This window comes from Lepidochelys olivacea (genome assembly GCF_965140295.1).
Source record: "Lepidochelys olivacea isolate rLepOli2 genome assembly, chromosome: 16".
NCBI lineage: Eukaryota > Metazoa > Chordata > Testudines > Cheloniidae > Lepidochelys > Lepidochelys olivacea.
The window spans coordinates 4,623,425-4,642,933 of NC_140426.1; the positions used below are offsets into that span (position 1 = coordinate 4,623,425).

General features: G+C 49.1%; 1 protein-coding gene across 1 annotated transcript in view; it reads left to right on the forward strand.

The window, feature by feature from the left end:
* The window catches only part of CCDC183 (coiled-coil domain containing 183), a gene marked incomplete at its 5' end in the record, with an annotated part of 29,507 nt that overhangs the window by 7,923 nt on the left and 2,075 nt on the right, over positions 1–19,509 (forward strand). The window contains 6 exons of the mRNA XM_084650325.1: positions 7,356–7,478; positions 8,062–8,187; positions 10,830–10,890; positions 12,204–12,304; positions 13,396–13,556; positions 14,416–14,581. Of these exons, the coding sequence (XP_084506451.1) occupies positions 7,356–7,478; positions 8,062–8,187; positions 10,830–10,890; positions 12,204–12,304; positions 13,396–13,556; positions 14,416–14,581 (738 nt within the window). The remainder of the gene's footprint in view (positions 1–7,355; positions 7,479–8,061; positions 8,188–10,829; positions 10,891–12,203; positions 12,305–13,395; positions 13,557–14,415; positions 14,582–19,509) is intronic.

A 19,509-nucleotide genomic window follows, 5' to 3' on the forward strand; every position in this document is an offset into this window, starting at 1 on the left:
GGAATCTGCAGTGTGCAGTCCATGCAATGCTGCAGTGAGGAATCTGCAGTGTGCAGTCCATGCAGTGCTGTGGTGAGGAATCACCACTGTGCAAGCCATGCAGTGCTGTGGTGAGGAATCACCACTGTGCAAGCCATGCAATGCTGCGGTGAGGAATCAGCAGTGTGCAGTCCACGCAGTACTGCGGTGAGGAATCTGCAGTGTGCAAGCCATGCAATGCTGCGGTGAGGAATCTGCAGTGTGTAGTCCATGCAGGGCTGTGGAGAGGAATCTGCAGTGTGCAATCCATGAAGTTATGCAGTGAGGAATCTGCAGTGTGCAGTCCATGCAGTGATGTGGCGAGAAATCTGTAGTGCAGTGGTTCTCAAACTTTTTTTTCGCGGACCACTTGAACATTGCTGAGGGTCTTGGCGGACTACTTAATGATCTTTCCAAATGTTGTTTGTACCGTTAGCTAACTATTGTTAAGTGCTTTGGATAAAAGCACTATATAAAAAAACCCTTAATAATTACCCTTTTTTTGTTCTACAAATAAAAGTACAAAACTCATATTTTAATACCAGTAGTCTTACCTTTCTAATGCGATGGATGTGCCTTCTCTCCCCCGCTGCAGCAGCCCCTGTAAAAGAAGGAGGAGGGTCTCTCCCTCTCTCCCCTGCCGTGGCAGCCCCTGAGCTGGGGCTGGGAAGGAGGGCCGTCTCTCCCCAGCAGCTGCAGCTCTGAAAGGTCACCTTTTTCTCTGGCCACCACAGAACTGCACTTCCCAAATTCCCCCCACCCCTCCTTCTCTCCCCACTGCCCCCTGCCCCACATGGCCACCACCTCACCTTACATGTGCATCTTCCCCAGGATCCAAGCACCTAATTAGTGGAGCCATGCCTGCACGGCTTCACTAATTAGGTGCATGGCCCTTCATCCTCTTGTGTGCGGCCATCCAGGCACGCACCTTAGAGGGAACTATCTGCGGACCAGCTGCATGGAGCTCGTGGACCACTGGTGGTCCACGGATCACAGTTTGAGAACCTCTGCTGTAGTGTATGTTATTGCAAAGCATGGGCTGGGCAATGCTGCAGTGAGAAAGCCAGGAGCTGTTGGGGGTGTGATTTGCAGTCTGGCAGGCATTGAGAAACCAGAAGCAGGTGGTGTGCAGCATTGCAGGGGGTAACGCTTCAAGGAGAGGACAACAAAGCATGCTGCATGGAGCTGTTTGGAAAACACAACTGTATTTTGAAGATCCAGAGTCAGCTCCCGTTCTGCCCCTTTGCACCGTCTGCAGGGGTAGACAAGGCCTGTCTATTTGGAGGGGGAGGGGAAAGGGGCTAGAGTGAAAAATAATCAAATAACAGCTGCAGATTCTCATTCTGACATGATGTAATTATTGTAGTAGGCACAGTCTGCTGATAACTCTGTTCTCTTGAATCCAGGGGGGACTCTGAGGGTTGCTTCATGTCCCTTGGTATTAGCTGGCCCTTGGTCATCAGGGATGGGGAAGGTTTCTCCTGTGCCAGGCTCTGACTCCTTTCTTCCCTGGCTGGGAAATGGCTCAGCAAGCAGGGCCTCTTCTTCTTGTGAGGGGGAATTCTGAGTGCCTGGGTGAGACCCCCATCTGTGCTTCTCCCCCTCTTCCTGCAGCTCTCTTCTCTCTTCTTCGGTGCACAATGACTTTGGAATCCAGATCCTCTCTCATGAAGGAGACCTGAGACAGGTCCAGACAGGTCCAGCCACAGGTCCAGCCAGTGGCCATTCCTCTGGGGCTGGCTCCCAGAGCCACCTGACTGGCTCTTCTCTTTTTCCTGCCCTGTGCTGAGTTGCATGTGCTCTTTTCACAAAGGGATAGGGGAGGCCAGGCCAGACATCTAAGTGCCAGGATCCTTCACCTGTTCTTGTGCAGCCTCTGGCCCAGGATCCTTCACCTGGGTGGCAAAGGGCTCCAGCTTCCCTCTTCTTGTCAGAGTCGCTGGTTGAGGAGGCACCCGAGGGCCATGTAAAGAGAACAGAAGAGTGGCTTCCCAGCATAAGACAGCCCCCACTAAGGGCAGAGGAGTGGGGGAGCAGTATTGGGCCAAGAAGGCCTTTCCCCCAACAGCTGCTGGGCATGGAGCCCTGGCAGTCTGGCAGGAGGAGCGTGCAAGGAGGAAAGACTGGCTGCAGCCACTGAGCAGAGCAATGGATCGGGGAAGGACTGGGACTGTGAGTCAGACTCACCCAGAATCCACTTCCTGCAACTAAGTGGGGACTACTGGACTCTGAGGGTGAGCTGGGAAACATCTCCCCCACCTCAACTGAAGCCCTCAACTAGCAAGACTGTGTAGACATAAGGCTGGAGCCATGCCCCAAACTGAAGGGAAACAGGGAAGGTAGGAAGTGGCCCAGGGGAGGCTGAGCTGGAATGGCAGCTGGAAGGAACTGAGTCACCCCTTGCCTCTCTCTGCTTGGGCCCTGGGCCAGACCTGGGGGACAAGGAGGGGCCAGGTCCTCCTGTGCTTCCTTCTCTCTTCCCCTGGCCTCCTGGGTGGCAGGTGACGAACTGTGGGTTGGCTGCTGGGCCCCCAGAGTGCCTGGAAGAACTGCCTCAAGGCTCGGAGAGACTGCCGCAGATTGACTACTAGGTCTACTGGCCCCTGAGCAAAGCCTGCTACATGTAAGCGGGGGAATGGTCCCATTAGTGTGGGGAATTTCCCTGCTTATACACTACACCAGTGAAGTGGGCTAGCGAAAGGATCTGAGTCCTCGCTCCCACTCCCTTTACCCCGAGGCCTGCCTGACCTCGAGGGCTCCCTTCCACTCTCCTGGGTGGCAGAGTCCTCATAACCCAAACAAGGCTGGGCCCAGGATTCCTGGGGGGCTCGACCCCCCACCTTGTTGTGGTCACGCAGGACAGAGACTAGGGTGCCCCCACTCCGGGGTGCTCTCTGTGCTCTGGATGCTTCCCTGACCCACTGATCGTTCCATACAGTTCAAAGCAAATTCAATTTATTAAACAGGAATCAGTTTTAAAAATAAGGAAAAAATGGGAAAGGTGAAAGGAAAACCCGTCGCCACGCTCTGTGGCCCGGGGACGTCACAACCAGCGTCTCTGGAGCGTCTGGGCAGTTCAGTCTGTCCCTCCCCCAGCCCAAGCCCCTGCCCAGGCTCTGGCTGTGCTGCAAGGATGCTGCAGGTTGGATACTTGCTCTGGTGGTGGCCACATGCCCTCAGGCTCCAGGTGGCAGGACCCTTCTTCCCAGCCTCAGCCCCGCTCCCCCATCGGGGTTACATTTCCCCTCTAAGTCTGGCCTGCAAAGCCTCTGGCTGGGGGTGTCTTCTTGCACTAGGCCCCCTGCCCAGGGTCCCCCAGCACTCTTCCCAGCAGCTCCCTGCACCCAGCTCCAGACTGCTCCAGCCCCAGCCCCAACCCCACTGTGCCACAGCCCTGATGCTGCTCTGCCTTCAACGCAGCTCCCTGGGCCGCTCCTCTGGCCCCTCTGCTCCCAGTGCAGGTCTGCTCCCTGGGCTGCTTCTCTGGCTGACACGGCCCTGCTCCACAGCTCAGCTCAGGCCCCTGCTCTCCCCTTATCTTGGCCCAACACTGTCCGACCCAGGCAATTCCAGCTCACCTGGAGGACAGGACCCCCCTGGTCTCCTGACTTCCTCATTAGCCTGCTCACCTTGTCAATCAGACTGATCTGAAGCATTGGCCTCTCCCCATTGCTCTTGGGGACTGTCAGTCTCAGGGTCCTGATTTCCCACCTTCCCTTCCCCTTCCTTTTGGTACTGGGAGATGGCCAACCAAAAAAACCTCACGAGTTTTAGTAAGGGGCCAACAGTCCCCTTACATTCAGTAACCAACAGATCAGGTGTAGGCTGTTCGCTTTCTTCTTTCTGCCTCCTTCTAGACGGACCTCTAAAGTACACAGTGACTCAGAAACCAAGAGGCCATCTAAATGTTTCAATTTACCAGGAGAGATTGTGTGTGTGTGTTTCAATTCTGCAATCCTATGCCTTTCTCACTAAGTGAGCAGTGACTGCATGAAGTACAGAAACAAAGTGGATATTTTCAAGGCTGAAATGAAATCACTTAAAACAGGAGGAACCAACGCTTCCAACCAAGGAGTGGATCAATCCCTGCTGGTTATAAAACTAAGCTGTCTCACTATCATTTGTAACAGAAACCAAATGCCCGCTAGCATTTCTGAGACATCTCATCAGCCATGACATAAGTCTTTCCCTGCAGATCCCTTTGGGGAAAAGACTGTTCTCTCTGCTCATCTTGGTTTCATGGTTTTCAGTGGCTCAGTGGTTGATGTTCTTCAAAAGACCCAGAGAATGTCAGGGTCATGCTAAGTTTTCAGTACTCTCAGAAGAAAGAATAAAACCAGAAGATCCTAATGGAAATACTAAGTCATACGTGGTATCTTGCCAGACAGGGACTTGCATTGGAAGACCCTTATACTGAACAACCCAAAAATGGGCCTTACCTGGAGAGTTCAACTGTAGCTGTATTCAGCTGTATTGCTTGCAGACAGAATGTGATTCTGGTATTTCAAAGGGGCTGAAAAAGAGTCAAGACAAATTCCCAAGCTCAGTTATTAAAAATGAGCTAATAGACATGGTGGCTCTTAAAGTGGGAAGGCAGATTTCTGAGAGGGTTTCTGGGCAGAAGTGTACAGTGATGATGGATGAAACAACGGATTTCTCCAACAAAGAACAAGTGGCTTTATGCCTACAATATGTCGGTGATGAGACGAATGTGCATGAGGAGTTCATTGCATTGTACAATGTGGCCTGCACATTGACAGAGGTAATGGTATCAGTTATTAAAGGTATTATTGTGCCTAAATCTGAGGATCAACAACTGTCATGGACAATGCTGGGTTGGTGCCATTAATATGCCAGGTTGTATCAGGTGCAGCAACCAGATTTCAACAGGAGGAATCATAAGCATGTCAGGATGCTATTAAAAATAATACTTGTTGCAGTTTCAGAGGTAACTGCATCTGTACTCCCCCTGGAGGGTGTGCACTTAAAGTTTCAGGCTTCTAGCCATCACCTGTCTCTGGGCAGGGTCCTTTGTTCCACTTCATTCTGCCTGGGAGAGTGGGGGGTTAATTCTGCACAGCTCCCTGCCTTACACTGTGATATACTCAGCAAGCCAGTCTGCCTGCAGGCCAGTCCCTGTGCTTTGCTTTGTCTCTGAAGGCGATGACCAGTGTACTGTCAACACTTACAAGCTATAACCCAGCTCTTTCTAGGCAAGCACCTTTATTCTTGAGGTAAAAGCATCACAGAGAAAAAGAAGTATAAAAACAGTAAACAGATATAAACACCCATAATTATACCAGGAGTCACCCTCAGTCTTTTGGGGCAAAGGTCAAGGTCCTCCCAACCCTTCAGCAGGATTGGGGCCCCTTGGACAAAAGTTCACATCCATTTGCCAGATTGGAGAGAAGGCCCTGGATCAGTTCAAGCTCATCCTTTTATACCAAAAACCCTTTCTTTTTTTCTAATCTGTGGAAAACCCAGCATGAGCCAGTATATGCAAACCACCCCAGGGTGGTGCTTCTTTGGGGTTGTTTCCAATCCCCAGGAGTAACCACGCCCTCTGTTTTTAGTTCCTGGAGGCGCTGTGGTAACCCTTCCCCGGAGCAGAACACAAACATATAGAAACCATTCATAAGTTTAATACAATGATCCCCAAAGCTACTGCATGGGGTTGCAATGTCTGTGACAATTCTATCCTGAAAGATACTCTTGAAACCACTTATGAAATTACAAAATGATGTAAAAAAGTCACCCCAACAAGATGCTGTACTTCAGGACATAAAATATGAAGTGTTCAGTACACCACCAAACATCTGTGTCCTCTGTCCAGCAATGGACTCTCTGTGCAGAAGCATTGGCTTCATTTGAGAGCTACTTTTCACTGTGTACAACTTGAGAGGTTGCAAAGGACGCAATGAAAGATCCTGAAATTAGAGCTCAGAATTCAAATGAAAAAGTTAAATTTCCTCTTGGTATTGAACTAGGTTGAGAAGTCCTAAAAACAGTAGACAATGTATCATATTCTGCAAGGGTCAGACGTTTCAGCAATAGAAGGTCAATCCCATATGAAAATGACACTGAATTCACTTCAGTCCATCCAATCGGATGAAAACTACAACTTATTCTGGGAGAAAATCTGCCAGAGAAGTTTGAAATTGAAGATAGAAGGCACAAGCTTCCAAGAAAGAGAAAAGTTCTGAAGAAAATGCAAATAGGAACAGGTGAACTCAGCTACCCAAATACACAAAGAAATTTGATAAGTACATCTACTTCAAAGTAATTTATTTTACACGTTTAGTGTTCAATCAAGATTTGAACAGAGAGGCTACAAATTATTAAAAATAATACGCTCATAACAACACGAACTGTAACAGGGACGCAATTTCAAGATGTGCTACAGAGGTATTGTTCCGATTTCGACCATGATCAACTGGTTACTCAGCCTCATCTATTTCAAGTCAACTGTCATCTTACAGAAAGATTGGTGAAGGCTGTTCATAAATATCTCAGCTTGCTCTGCCAAACCAAACATTGGCTGTTTTCCAAAGCAGTGAAGTTGATATACCTGATTTTGCTGGAACAGCAACCAATGGTGTAAGTGAAGGTAGTTTCAGCACTCTTCAGCGTGTTAAACTATGGCTTTGATCCACAATGGGACAATCACAGCTCAACGGTGTGTGATTTTTTACATGTACACAAGGACAAAGCTGATAATTTACAGATGTTGCAGAAGAATTCATTGCAAGCAATGCAGAGCAAAAATCATTGTTTGCAACTTTTTCACATTTGTAAATTGTTCTTTTTATTCCTGTTTTATGTTTTTTGTGAGCAGTTTTGTGCCAGGACTAAATTTGTGAGCTAAACAAGCTCTGGTTCCAAACTCTGTGCCTCCTTGATTTATTAATGCAATCCCTAAATTCTGGGGAGCTAAAAGCACCCCAAGCCCCTGTTCTTTACATGAGTGGTACTAGGTGTGGTATGATCTGGCCAGTTGGGAATTTCTTTGGAGCCGGCTCTGCCCCACCAACATAGGGGCTGTGTCAGGAGAGAGAGGAGATGTAATGGGAGTGAGGGGAAACAGAGTAGGATGGGGTGAAACTTTGCTCCCTTACAGTTGTTCTTAGTTGGTCTGTGGTCCCTTAGCATCCAACGCCCCTTCCCCGTACCCATGTTGTGCAGGCGAGAATCTGGCCCAGGAGTTTTGCCGTTGAGTTCCTTGTTGATTCGAGAGCTGGTTCATTGATTCTCCATTATGCTGGGTGGGGGCACAGGGTTGTACTGCACCAGCATGTGCTATAGGTCGTGATAATTGCTGTCTGTGTCTCTGTGCGTAGGAATTAGCCCAGCTCCCTTTGCAGCTGAACGTCCTTCAGCACATGGTAGAAGTCTACCAGGTGGAGCTGAAGGGCATGAGACTGATGGCTGTGGATGCCACCGAAGCGACAGAGGCAGCCAAGGTGAGAACTCTGCTTGGGAATCAGGTACTGGGCATGTTGGGAGAGGTCCTGGCTCAAGGGCTGCAGCATCTGTTGTATGCAGTGACCTTTCTAGGAATGACTTAGGCCCCTACTCCGGTTAATTTTCTTGCCATAAAGAGCAGAACAAACTGAGTGGGGGATTCCAGTGCCCACCAGGCTCCCACTGCCCTAGAGCCACCCCACACCTGGGTGCTGGGGACAGCTTGCTGAAAGTACTAGGTATGAAATACCCAGACGGGTTCAAACCCTGGCTGCTTCAGTGTCCCTGGCAATTTATTTTGTGGAGAATCTTTTGGAAAAGAGCTTAAAAGCTGAGGCCCTGGCTGCCCTGCCCAGGCTCTAAAGATCCCACGGCACATTTCATAGGATGTAGGGGCTTGCCGAGGCATCCTTGGCCATGCTGTGCAGTGCACTATGGGCCAGTTGTCTGCCACCCTCTGCCCCAGAGGTGGCTGCATTGTAGCAGTGCAGTGGGGATGCAGCTTGTGCAGTACTTTGGCATGGAAGAGGCTTTATTGATGTGATAATTGTTATTCCCTTCCCTGACTGTGCCACACTCCAGGCGGACATGTTCAATATGGAAACTGAGTTCATTGCAGAGAGAAAGTTCAGGGAGAATTCCCTAAACTTCCAAAAGAAGCAGATCGACAGGATCCGGGTCAAGGATGCGAGCGAGCGGCACAGGAGAGTGGTGAGTCCACATGAGCTATGGGCGCAGAAGGGCAAGTGAGCTCACGCTGTGTGCCTGGCTTGGGGATCATGAATGGGAAATTTGCCCCAGCAGGGGAATATTTATGGCCTTCTCGACCCTGACAGCCCCTAGCACAGGATGCCTTTGGGGTGAGCAGCTGCCCAGTGAACATCAACTCCTGTGGCTTGACTGATGGAATCCAATGTGAAAAGTGCGGCGTTGGGCTGGGGTCTCTTCAGCTCCCAGAAGCTAAGCACAGCCAGTGCTTGGGTGGGAGAGTGAACTCCACGGGGAGCAGTGGGGGTAATGTAGCCCTTGCCCTGACTCCAGCCGCTGCAGATGGACCTGTCCTAGGCGATTCTCTCCTTTGAGTCAGCAGGGCTGCTGCTGGAAATGGTGCTCTTTGGATGAGCCAGAAACCCAAGTCCTGGCTCTTGGTTACAATCATCCTTTGCCCTCATCGCTCCTTCCAGTCATGGGTCTTCAAACAGAAAGACTGAAGCCTCTCAACCTCCCGTGAGGTAGATCAGTACCATTATCCCCACTTTACAGGTGTGGAAACTGAGGCACAGAGAGGGACAGTGACTTCTGCCAGGTCACAAAATGAGCGTGTGGTAGAGCTGGGACTAGGACCCAGGAGTCCTAGCGCTGTACTATAACTGCAGGACCATCCTCTTCCTCATACCAGAAATGAGTTGTTATCCCTGGTGCCGGGCAGGCCCCAGCTTGGGTAATGACATTCACCTACTTAAGGCTCCCCCTTCAGGGTCCCTTGGAGAAATTGTCCTTCTCTGCCGAGCCAGAAAGCTGCAGGAGGTTGCTGGTGCAGGATCGGTACATTGACTCAATGACTGATGGCCACGTGTGCTGGGCCTGATCCCTGTGACCCTACACTTGTGTCAGGACTGACACCTTGGCAGAGTGGGTGTGAAACACAACAGTGGCATTTTACAGTTTCTCTTCCCTGGTGTCAGCGACAATGCAAGGTACAAGGGGCCTCAGACTGGGAGGCGACAGTGGATTTACTCTGGAGTTACATTGGTGGACGTGAGATCTGACGGGAAGGATCATCCCGTGGTTCAGGTGCTGCCCTAGGAACTGGAAGACCTGAATTCACCTGCCTACTCCTCCACAGATACCCTGGGTGACCATAGGCAAGTCCTTGGGCCTCAGCTCCTTGTCTGTACAATGGGGATAATACTCCTGCACTGCCGCACAGGGTAAAAACATTAGAGATTGGGAGGCAGCCAGACACTGTGGTGATGGGGGCCAGATAAGCACATAATCTAGCCAGAACCTGGCCCCTGTCTATAAAGTGCTTTGGGATCCCCCCGGCTGAGAGAAGCTACATGTCTGTGTTAGGGGGCTTATTCCTTCACCCACTTACTTCCCTGGTCCTTCTCGCATGAACAGAGAGCAACAATACCCGAAGTCCAAAGGTGCAAACAATTCGATGTTTATTGGGGTGAACTTCCTGCAAGCATGATTCCAGTTTCCTTCCTTAGTATCCTCCTTCCCAGCTCTGACACTACAGAGCCTTACACCTGTGTCCCTGTTCCGATTCCTGCCCTTAGCCAAGCATGATTCCAACTTCCTTACTCCCATTCCCTGTTCCCATTTCCCCCTTTAGCAAAACATGATTCCAATTTTCTTACCCCCATTCCCTGTTTCCATCTCCCCCTTTAGCAAAACATGATTCCAATTTTCTTACCCCCATTCCCTGTTTCCATCTCCCCCTTTAGCAAAACATGATTCCAATTTTCTTACCCCCATTCTCTGTTCCCATCTCACACACCCACATGCCCACCCCCACCCACACCCCAGTCACTTCCTCATTGACTACAGATTATATAGTAAAACTTGAGTTCTGCTTAGCTATACCTTAACCAATCATTTTCCTGAAATTTAACTAACCAATCCTAACATATTGTAACATGATTATGTAACCAATTATATCCCACCACCTCAATTAGTTTACACCCAGCAAAATTAATTATACAGCAGACAGGAACAATCACAGAACCAGACAGAGATTATACAGACAAACAACAGCAAAGTGGGAACTATAATGACAAAACAATACAGAAGTGAGGATTTCACATCCCAGCTATTGATAAGTGAGTTCTTGCCAGACAGGATGCTATCAAACTAAGTTTCCTTTTACATTTTCTAGGCACTTCCCTTTCTCTGGAGGTGATAGGAATACAATCCTGTCCTGATAGTGCCTGACAGCCCAATAGCACCTTATTTCAGTGTGACTAGTTTGGAAAGTGAGGATGTGACCGTTCGCTTCCCAGCTTATGGCTGCCTCTGCTGCTTAGCCAAAGGCCTTAGCCTAAGAACAGGGCCTCAGACTGTCACAGTAAGAGAAGGCCCTTACACTGGCAGACAGTGATTTTGATTCTTTCTTTTATACCTCTATCACTAGCCAAGTGATAAGAATATACCTAAATTCTTAGAGTCTAGGCCTTTACAGACAGGCCTGAATATCTATATCCTAACAGTCTGGATCATTACCAGGGACCCAACCTCTTGGGTTGGCTCTGCCCTGAAGCCAAGTTGGCTTGGCATGGTCCAGGTGCCTCATTTCCTCCCAGGCTTTTCGGTGAATCATTCAGTTGCTTCTAATTCCCTTGCAGCAAGCCAGGCGAGAGCTCAATGTGGATTTCCAAGGCCTGATGTCGCGTGAGTCGCTGAAAGGTGAGGTTGCATTTCGGCCAGGCCTGCTACTGGAAGCTTCCTCTGCTGTGCACATGCTGATGGAAAGGAAGGACTGGAGCCCAGTATCCTGGTGGCTTAGCATTCGTAACTCCGGGAGCTGCTCCAGGGTGCAGCCTGCTGAGGGCTCAGGCAGCATCCCAAGGCCTCTGAAAACAGGTGTTGGCTGCTGCCTGAGGCAGAGTGTCAGCAGGGGGTGTGAATATCCAGCTTGGAGATGGGCAATGCTGGTTTCTGGGAGTGGCTATTTCTCTTCTGCCTGAGATCTCTTCCCAGAGAACACACTCAATGAGTATTCATCACTGGCAGCTCTGGCTGGGAGATGTCTGCTCCCATGCAACCTCATCCTGCTCTTGCTGAGGTTGTTGGGGACAGCACTGACCCCAAGCCTGGGTGAAATTCAGCGCAACCCCAGGCTCCCTGCATCACTTAAGCCTCTTGGTGGGGCACCACTGTGTGGGGAGTGTTATTTTCATGGAACACACATAGAGCAGTTAGATAAAAACCATAAATACTCTTGCTGGAAATTGTAATGTCAAACAACTTTATTTCTTAGAATCCAGAACAATAACACACAAGAACCAAAACAAGAGAGAGACAAAGCAGGCTGCTCCCTGTGGCAGAGAGACACAACTTACTTCACCTCACTCTAGACTGGCTGGCTGCAGACTGGCCACTCAAGGGCCAGATTGCACACTTCCCTTGCACAGAGCCCCCTTAGCCTAGCTAGTCTGCAAGCAGAACCAGGAAACCCCATACAAATTTAATAAAAGTGATACTTGGTCCTTTTGACACGGTTGTCACTACACCTCGGGGAGCTACCTCTGGGCCCCTGCATACCAGGAAGGGTTTTTCTTCTTTGGCCCTGCATGGGGACGGACAGACGGACCTGGCTCAAGGATGGCATTAAAGAGGGAGACAGACCTTGCTAGGAGCAGGGCATGATTAGCTAATGAGATCCTGTCTTTGTATTGGAATGCTTAACCTAGTGTTTCATTTGTCAAGTGGGTTGTCCCCTACCATGTTGCTGTAGATTTGTGTGTGTTTGGTGTAGGGGAGATCTGGGAGGTTTTAGGGAATGTCTCTTTAGCTCTTATCTGAACTCAGTTGTTATTTTATACCTTGCCCATAGATTCTTCATTCCTGCTGCTCCAACCCCTGGCCATTGTTTGGATGTCATTCTGTGACCCCCTGCACACCTGCCCTGTTCCATCCCCTCCTCTGGCCGCCAAGCCTGCCCCAGGCTGGGGGATATAACTTTGGTATTCTCTCTGCTGCTTCCTCCCCATGCCTAGGTGCAAAGCTGGAGGCCTCCAAAGCCCAGATTGAGTATCAAGACCAAGTGACATCTGATGTAGACAAGATAAAGTGTGCAGTGCAGTGCTCACACCTCTGGGTAAGGCACTCAGGGCTTGGGGGCTTTGCTACTAGGGAGGTAATGCTGGATTGTCAGCCCTGGAGCCGAAAGCTCCTGTCCTGTGTGGGCACAGGTGCTGGAACTAGGGGTTCAGGGGTTGCTGCTGCACCCCCTGGCTTGAAGTGGTTTTCATCATATAGAGGGTTTACATTTTGATTCAGTGGCTCTTAGCACCCCCACTGTACAAATTGTTCCGGCGCCCCTGGGTGTGGATAGCTTCCCCCACGCCCTGCCCATGTCCCTGTCCTGTCCGCCAGGCCCGGGATCTGCTAGGAGCATGAGTGTGCCTGTGCTAAGGGGATGTAATATTTATACCAGCGTGACTATGCTTATGCCCTTGTTGACCCTCTGAAGCATCTAGGGAGTGGTATCCCCAGAAGCCTGAGCAGACTCACCCAGAGCTGAGTGCTTGTCTCTCTCAACAGCCCTGACTGCTGAGAGCATCCTGGTGACTCCCTCAGGGCATCCTGTGTGCTGGGAGCTGCTGTCTGAGCCCCCGTCTGCCTTGGCCCAGAGTGGCTGGACAGTGTGCTGCTCTTTTCCCTTCCCCATTTGCTCCAGCTCACTAGAGCAGTTTGATTTTCAGAGCTAAGGTAGCAGCAGACACTGTGTCGTGAAGGGACAAGATTCTTGGGACATGCGCGAAGGGAAAAGAGGCATCAGAGTCAGCTCTGAATTGGAATTGTTGCCTGATTAAGGACTGAGGAGTGACTCCAGTGCTCAGGATCTGGCCCACTGATGCCAGGCCCTAGTTGGCAGGGATGGCCTTAGACAAGGGCTAAGAAGTCACCTGCAACATCTAAGGGGCTTTGCTGAGGTCTAATGTGGGACCCCAAAGCCACAGCCTGTTGCTGCACTGCTCCTACTGAGGAGTCCCTCCAATGATCCCCCAAAATAGTGGGAACTGTCCCTGTAACTGGGCAGTGCTGATCTCACATGCTCCAGGGTGTGGCTTGCGTGGCTGGCTAGCTGGTGGAAGCCCCCACGCTCCGGGAGTGGAGCTGGGATCTCATAGGTCCTGTATTCTTCCTGGTCTGATGCATTTTGTTTTGATGCCTCCTCCTGGCCAGGACATCGCAGGGAGGTTCCTGGCCCAGCAGAAGACTGGGGAGAACCTGCAACAGCAGATAGTGGAGTGTGAGCAGAAGCGTGAGGAGCTGGAGGCCAAGCTGAAGGAGCTGGAACTGGAACGTGCTGAGCTGAAATTCCATCAGACCCCAAGCTCCATAAGGTACGTATTTACCCCGTGCACAGTGCTGGCTGGGCTCTGTGCCGCCACCATCTGCTCCTGGCTCTTCACCCTGGTGACTTAGCTTCTGACAGGAGGGCACATGGTGCAATTCAGGCTCATAGGGTGCATTTTCTACCATGGCTGATGCCAGCCCCATAATTACTGGTGCCCTGGGTGTGAGGATGGGATCTGATGTCCTCTAAATCCTCACAGCCTGCTCCCTTCCCCCCACTTCATCCTCTGCATTTCTGCAGGGCACATCTTTGATTCCGCTGGAATCCTGAGCACTGTTTGCAGCAGTGCTGCAAAAGAGATGACATGGCATCTGGGGCAAAGGGTTCTGGTATGTGTCCGAGACGCACAAGTGCCACTGCACATAGCTGTGCAGAACCAGGGTCCCTCTTGGAGGGAGCACGGCATTCTCAGCAGCAGGCCTTCACTTCCAGAATTTGCCCCTCCTGGAAACACATGAAAGCCAGGCCTTGTAAGATGCACTTCATGGCCCAGGCTGCCACCCAGCTGCAGGCTCCAGAATCTCGGTCAAGGTGCCCACGGGTTAGATTTCCTCCATGCCTGCCCTTTAACGTTGCTGTGGTGCAGGATTCGTGGCATGTGTGCTCCTGTACAGTGTCTGACAGCGCTTACCGAAGCCATGTAAAGAGCATCCAGATGCTGTGTGGATGGGGCTCCATAAGTATAATCCGAATGAATAACAGCCTTCCTGGGCCCCGTGTGCGCGCGTGTGTGATGGAACATGTGTGCCTCTGTGTGCGCGCGTGTGTGATGGAACATGTGTGCCTCTGTGTGCGCGCGTGTGTGATGGAACATGTGTGCCTCTGTGTGTGCGTTCACCCTCAAGCTCTAGGAAACTGGAGGAAGAATTGCAGAAGAATTTGGAGGAGGAAGAGGTCCGGCTACACCAGGTGCACACCCAAACGCAGAAGAATCAGGAGCTTCTGCTCAGCTTTGAAAATGGCGTTGACAACCTCCTCATTCGCCTGTGCGGGATCACTGTGCCTGGCCATGTATGTGCCCTAAATCCCCTTCTTCCTGCCCTTCCTATCACAGTGCAGTGCAGAGCTGGGCTGGGCTGGGCAGGAGAGGGCTCTCTGTTCCTACCTCTTCAGCATCAGGTCATTTGCTCTGAGAGCTTGTAACTAGGCTCACCCCCAACCCACTACATCACCATCGCCACCTTGTCATTCCCACGGAGAAGCGGTACTCTCCCTCACTCGTGGCAGTGTATTGCACGCTCGCTCTCCATGCTGCTACAGCAGCCTTCACATAGCTGTTGCCACTTCTGGTACAGCTCTCAGTATCAGCCTGGTGTGCCCACCTTGTGTCTCCCCCGCTTTTCTGGGCTACCAGTGTCCTTTTACATTGTTCTTCCACTGGGAATGTGCCCTGCACTTGCCTAGCCCAGCATTGCTCTGCTCCCAGACCTGGTTCAGTGTGGGGCCTGTAGACCCCCTCACATTCAGACACAGCAGATTGCATGCTCTTTCCATTTCCAAAGGCCAAAACTATAGCAGAGTTCAAAAAAGAATTAGCTAAGTTCAGGGGGGGAGAGGTCCAACGGTGGCTAATAGCTAGGATGCTCAGGGATGCAACCCTATGCTCTGGGTGCAGGGGTGACAGATTCTTCCTAAAAGTGGGGGGGGGGCACAGCTGCCTGTGCAGCTCTTACCCTGACCCGGCTCCAACTTGCCTGACCTGGGGGAAGGGCCTTGGGGGCCAAAGAGCTGCAGCTGGGCCATGGTAAGAGCCACCTATGCCGCTGTGGGGAGCTGCAGAGTCTCCATCTGCCTGGAGTGGAGGTCTGGGAGACGAGGACACAGGCTGGAAGCTGCTCTCAGGCCTCCCAACCCTGGGTAGATGGATGGTCTGCAGCTCCCCACAGCTGCCCAGGCTCCCTGGACACTCTTATCGGCCGGGTTCCAGCTGGCCGGGGGACGGGGCCTCATGGGGAAGAGAAGGGGCAGGGGCCAGGGCCATGGCGAAAAGTGGACAAACCATGGCCTCTTGGCCTTCCCTGTTCTGGCGTCCCTATCTGGGTGTCCCTAGCCTCTGACAGCCAGAAGCTGGGATTGGACGGCAGGGGATGGATCACTTGATTGCCTGTACAGTTCATTCCCTCTAAGGCACCTGGCTTTGGCTCAGCCACTGCTACGTAGCTATTTGTATGTGTACTAGCTCGATGAGAGAATGGGTATGCAAGCAGTGCAGACATCACCTAAAAGGGCTCTCTTCCCCTCCACTCAAACAGTAATTCCCCTCCTAAAGATTACTGGGGCAGTTCACTCCGCTTAGAGCTCATGCTTCGTGCTGGCTGGCTGCAGACTCAGGCAGGCCTCCCTGCATCAGTTTATGTCTGGGTCATATTTTGAAGGTTTTGTTAGACCCGCAATAAAGTCTCTCTACTGGATGGGAAGCAGGCAGATACCGGACACAGCGTTTGTATATAATACTCTAAATGCTCTTTATTGATTACAAAACAAACCTTACTCACTCCACATTCACGCCCCAAATATACTATACCAGAGTCCAAAGGTCAGAATGGTCCCGATGGCCAGTTGAGATTCCTTTCGATCATAAGATCATAAGATGCGGGGAGCCAGCAAAAACCATGTCTATATTCACATGGGACTCTGGATCAACAAACAACTCCAATTTGCAGAAATCATAGGCAACCATTTATAATTCATTCCGTCGTGTAATTGGTTCTTTGCCTTTGTTTACTAGGCCTTCTACCCACACAATTCCAAAGATATAGATATAGATATCTTTGGAATTGTGTGGGTAGAAGGCCTAGTAAACAAAGGCAAAGAACCAATATATATATTAGGGCTGTCAAGCGATTAAAGAAATTCATTGCGATTAATTGTGAGATTAATCGCGCAGTTAAACAATAATTGAATACCATTTATTTAAATATTTGTGTGTTTTTTACATTTTCAAATAGATTGATTTCAATTACAACACAGAATACAAAGTGTACAGTGCTCTCTTTATTTTTATTAAAAGTATTTGCACTGTATAAAAACAAAAGAAATAGTATTTTTCAATTCACCTAATACAAGTACTGTAGTGCAATCTCTTTAGCATGAAAGTTGAATTTACAAATGTAGAATTATGTAAAAAAACTACATTAAAAACAAAACAATGTAAAACTTCAGAGCCTACAAATGCACTCAGTCCTACTTCTTGTTCAGCCAATTGCTCAGACAAACAAGTTTGTTTACATTTACAGGAGATAAATGTTGCCCGCTTCTTGTTTACAATGTCACCCGAAAGTGAGAACAGGCATTCTCATGGCACTGTTGTAGCTGGTGTCGCAAGATATTTACATGCCAGATGCGCTAAAGATTCATGTGTCCCCTCATGCTTCAGCTACCATTCCAGAGGACATGTGTCCATGCTGATGACGGATTCTGCTTGATAACGATCCAAAGCAGTGCACACTGACGCATGTTCATTTTCATTATCTGAGTCAGATGCCACCAGCAGAAGGTAGATTTTCTTTTTTTGGTGGTTCGGGTTCTGTAGTTTCTGCATCGGCACGTTGCTCTTTTAAGACTTCTGAAAGCGTGCTCCACACCTCGTCCCTCTCAGATTTTGGAAGGCATTTCAGATTCTTAAACCTTGGGTCGAGTGCTGTAGTTATCTTTAGAAATCTCACATTGGTACCTTCTTTGCATTTTGTCAAATCTGCAGTGAAAGTGTTCTTAAAATGAACATGTGCTGGGTCATCATCCAAGACTGCTATAACATGAAATATATGGCAGAATGCAGGTAAAATAGAGCAAGGGACATAAAATTCTCCTCCAAGGAGTTCAGTCACAAATTTAATTAACGCATTATTTTTTTAACGAGCGTCATCAGCATGGAAGCATGTCTTCTAGAATGGCGGCCTAAACATGGAGGGGGCATACGAATGTTTAGCATATTTGGCACGTAAATACTTTGCAATGCCAGCTACAAAAGTCCCATGCAAGTGCCTATTTTCACTTTCTGGTGACATTGTAAATAAGAAGCAGGTAGCATTCTCTCCTGTAAATGTAAACAAACTTGTATGTTTTAGCGATTGGCTGAACAAGAAGTAGGACTGAGTGGACTTGTAGGCTCTGAAGTTTGACATTGTTTTGTTTTTGAGTGCAGTTAAGTAACAAAAACCCCTACATTTGTAAGTTGCACTTTCACAACAAAGAGATTGCACTACGGTACTTGTATGATGTCAAGGTTCCTTCCCCACTCTGAACTCTAGGGTACAGATGTGGGGACCTGCATGAAAGACCCCCTAAGCTTATTCTTACCAGCTTAGGTTAAAAACTTCCCCAAGGTACAAACGTTGCCTTGTCCTTGAACAGTATGCTGCCACCACCAAGAGTTTTAAACAAAGAACAGGGAAAGAGACCACTTGGAGACGTCTTCCCCCAAAATATCCCCCCCATGCCCTACACCATCTTTCCTGGGGAAGGCTTGATAATAATCCTCACCAATTGGTACAGGTGAGCACAGACCCAAACCCTTGGATTTTAAGAACAATGAAAATTCAATCAGGTTCTTAAAAGAAGAATTTGAATTAAAGAAAAAGTAAAAGAATCACCTCTGTAAAATCAGGTTGGTAAATACCTTACAGGGTAATCAGATTCAAAACATAGAGAATCCCTCTAGGCAAAACCTTAAGTTACAAAAAGGCACAAAAACAGGAATACACATTCCACCCAGCACAGCTTATTTTACAAGTCATTAAACAAAAGAAAATCTAACGCATTTCTAGCTAGATTACTTACTAATTTTGCAGGAGTTGTAAGGCTGCATTCCTGCTCTGGTCCCAGCAAAAGCATCGCACAGACAGAAAGACCCTTTGTTCTCCCCCCCCAGCTTTGGTCATTTTGGTCAGGTGCAAGCAAGGTTATCTTAGCTTCTTAACCCTCCACAGGTGAAAGGGTTTTGCCTCTGGCCAGGAGGGATTTTATAGCACTGTATACAGACAGGTGGTTACCCTTCCCTTTATATTTATGACATATGAGGTGAATTGAAAAAAGCAGTTTCTTTTGTTTATCATATTTACAGTGCAAATATTTGTAATAAAAAATAATATACCCTTTGATTTCAATTACAACACAGAATACAATGTATATGAAAATGTAGAAAAACATCCAAAATACTTAATAAATTTCAATTGGTATTCTATTGTTTATCATTGTGATTAAAACTGTGATTAATCATGATTAATTTTTTAAATCGCAGTTAATTTTTTTGAGTTAATCATGTGAATTAACTGAGATTACTCGACAGCCCTAATAGCGATGGAATCTTTGGAACTGTGTGGGTAGAAGGCCTAGTAAACAAAGGCAAAGAACCGATATATATATATATCCCAGCAGTTTCTCTGCAGCAGGAGGGCTCCAGGCCTCCTTTGCTTTCGCTGGGGCTGGGGTTCAGGTGTTCAGTAATGTGGAAGTTGCAGACAGAGAAGGCACTGCAACTTCTGCATGACCATGGAATCTCACTGTACACAACCATGGCAGAACGAGCTTTCATTGCCCCTTGGAAAGAACAGGAGAGGTCAAGGTCAGGGGGAGTTGAGGATCTCAGCAGAGCCTAGTGCTGAAGCTGGGTGGCCAAGCTCAGCGTGTGGCTCAGTGTGTGGCTGAAGCTAGGTGGCAAATGCCCCATTCTTATTGTTTGGGCACAAATCCAACATGCTTTTCGGATGCTAATTTAAACACATCCCAGTTGGTGTGACTGCAGCCATGTGGGGAAAGGCACTTTATAAATTTCCCTCTGCCCAGCACCCAGCCTGGGCAAGCAATTCCCCAATTGCCGAGGACTCTTATCCCCTGTCCTGAACCTCCTGGGTGTTTGTTCCCACTTGCTGGCTCCCTCTGCACCCCAGACACTGGTCCTGGAAGAAATCTCAGGAGGCAGCATCATCTGTATCACTTTG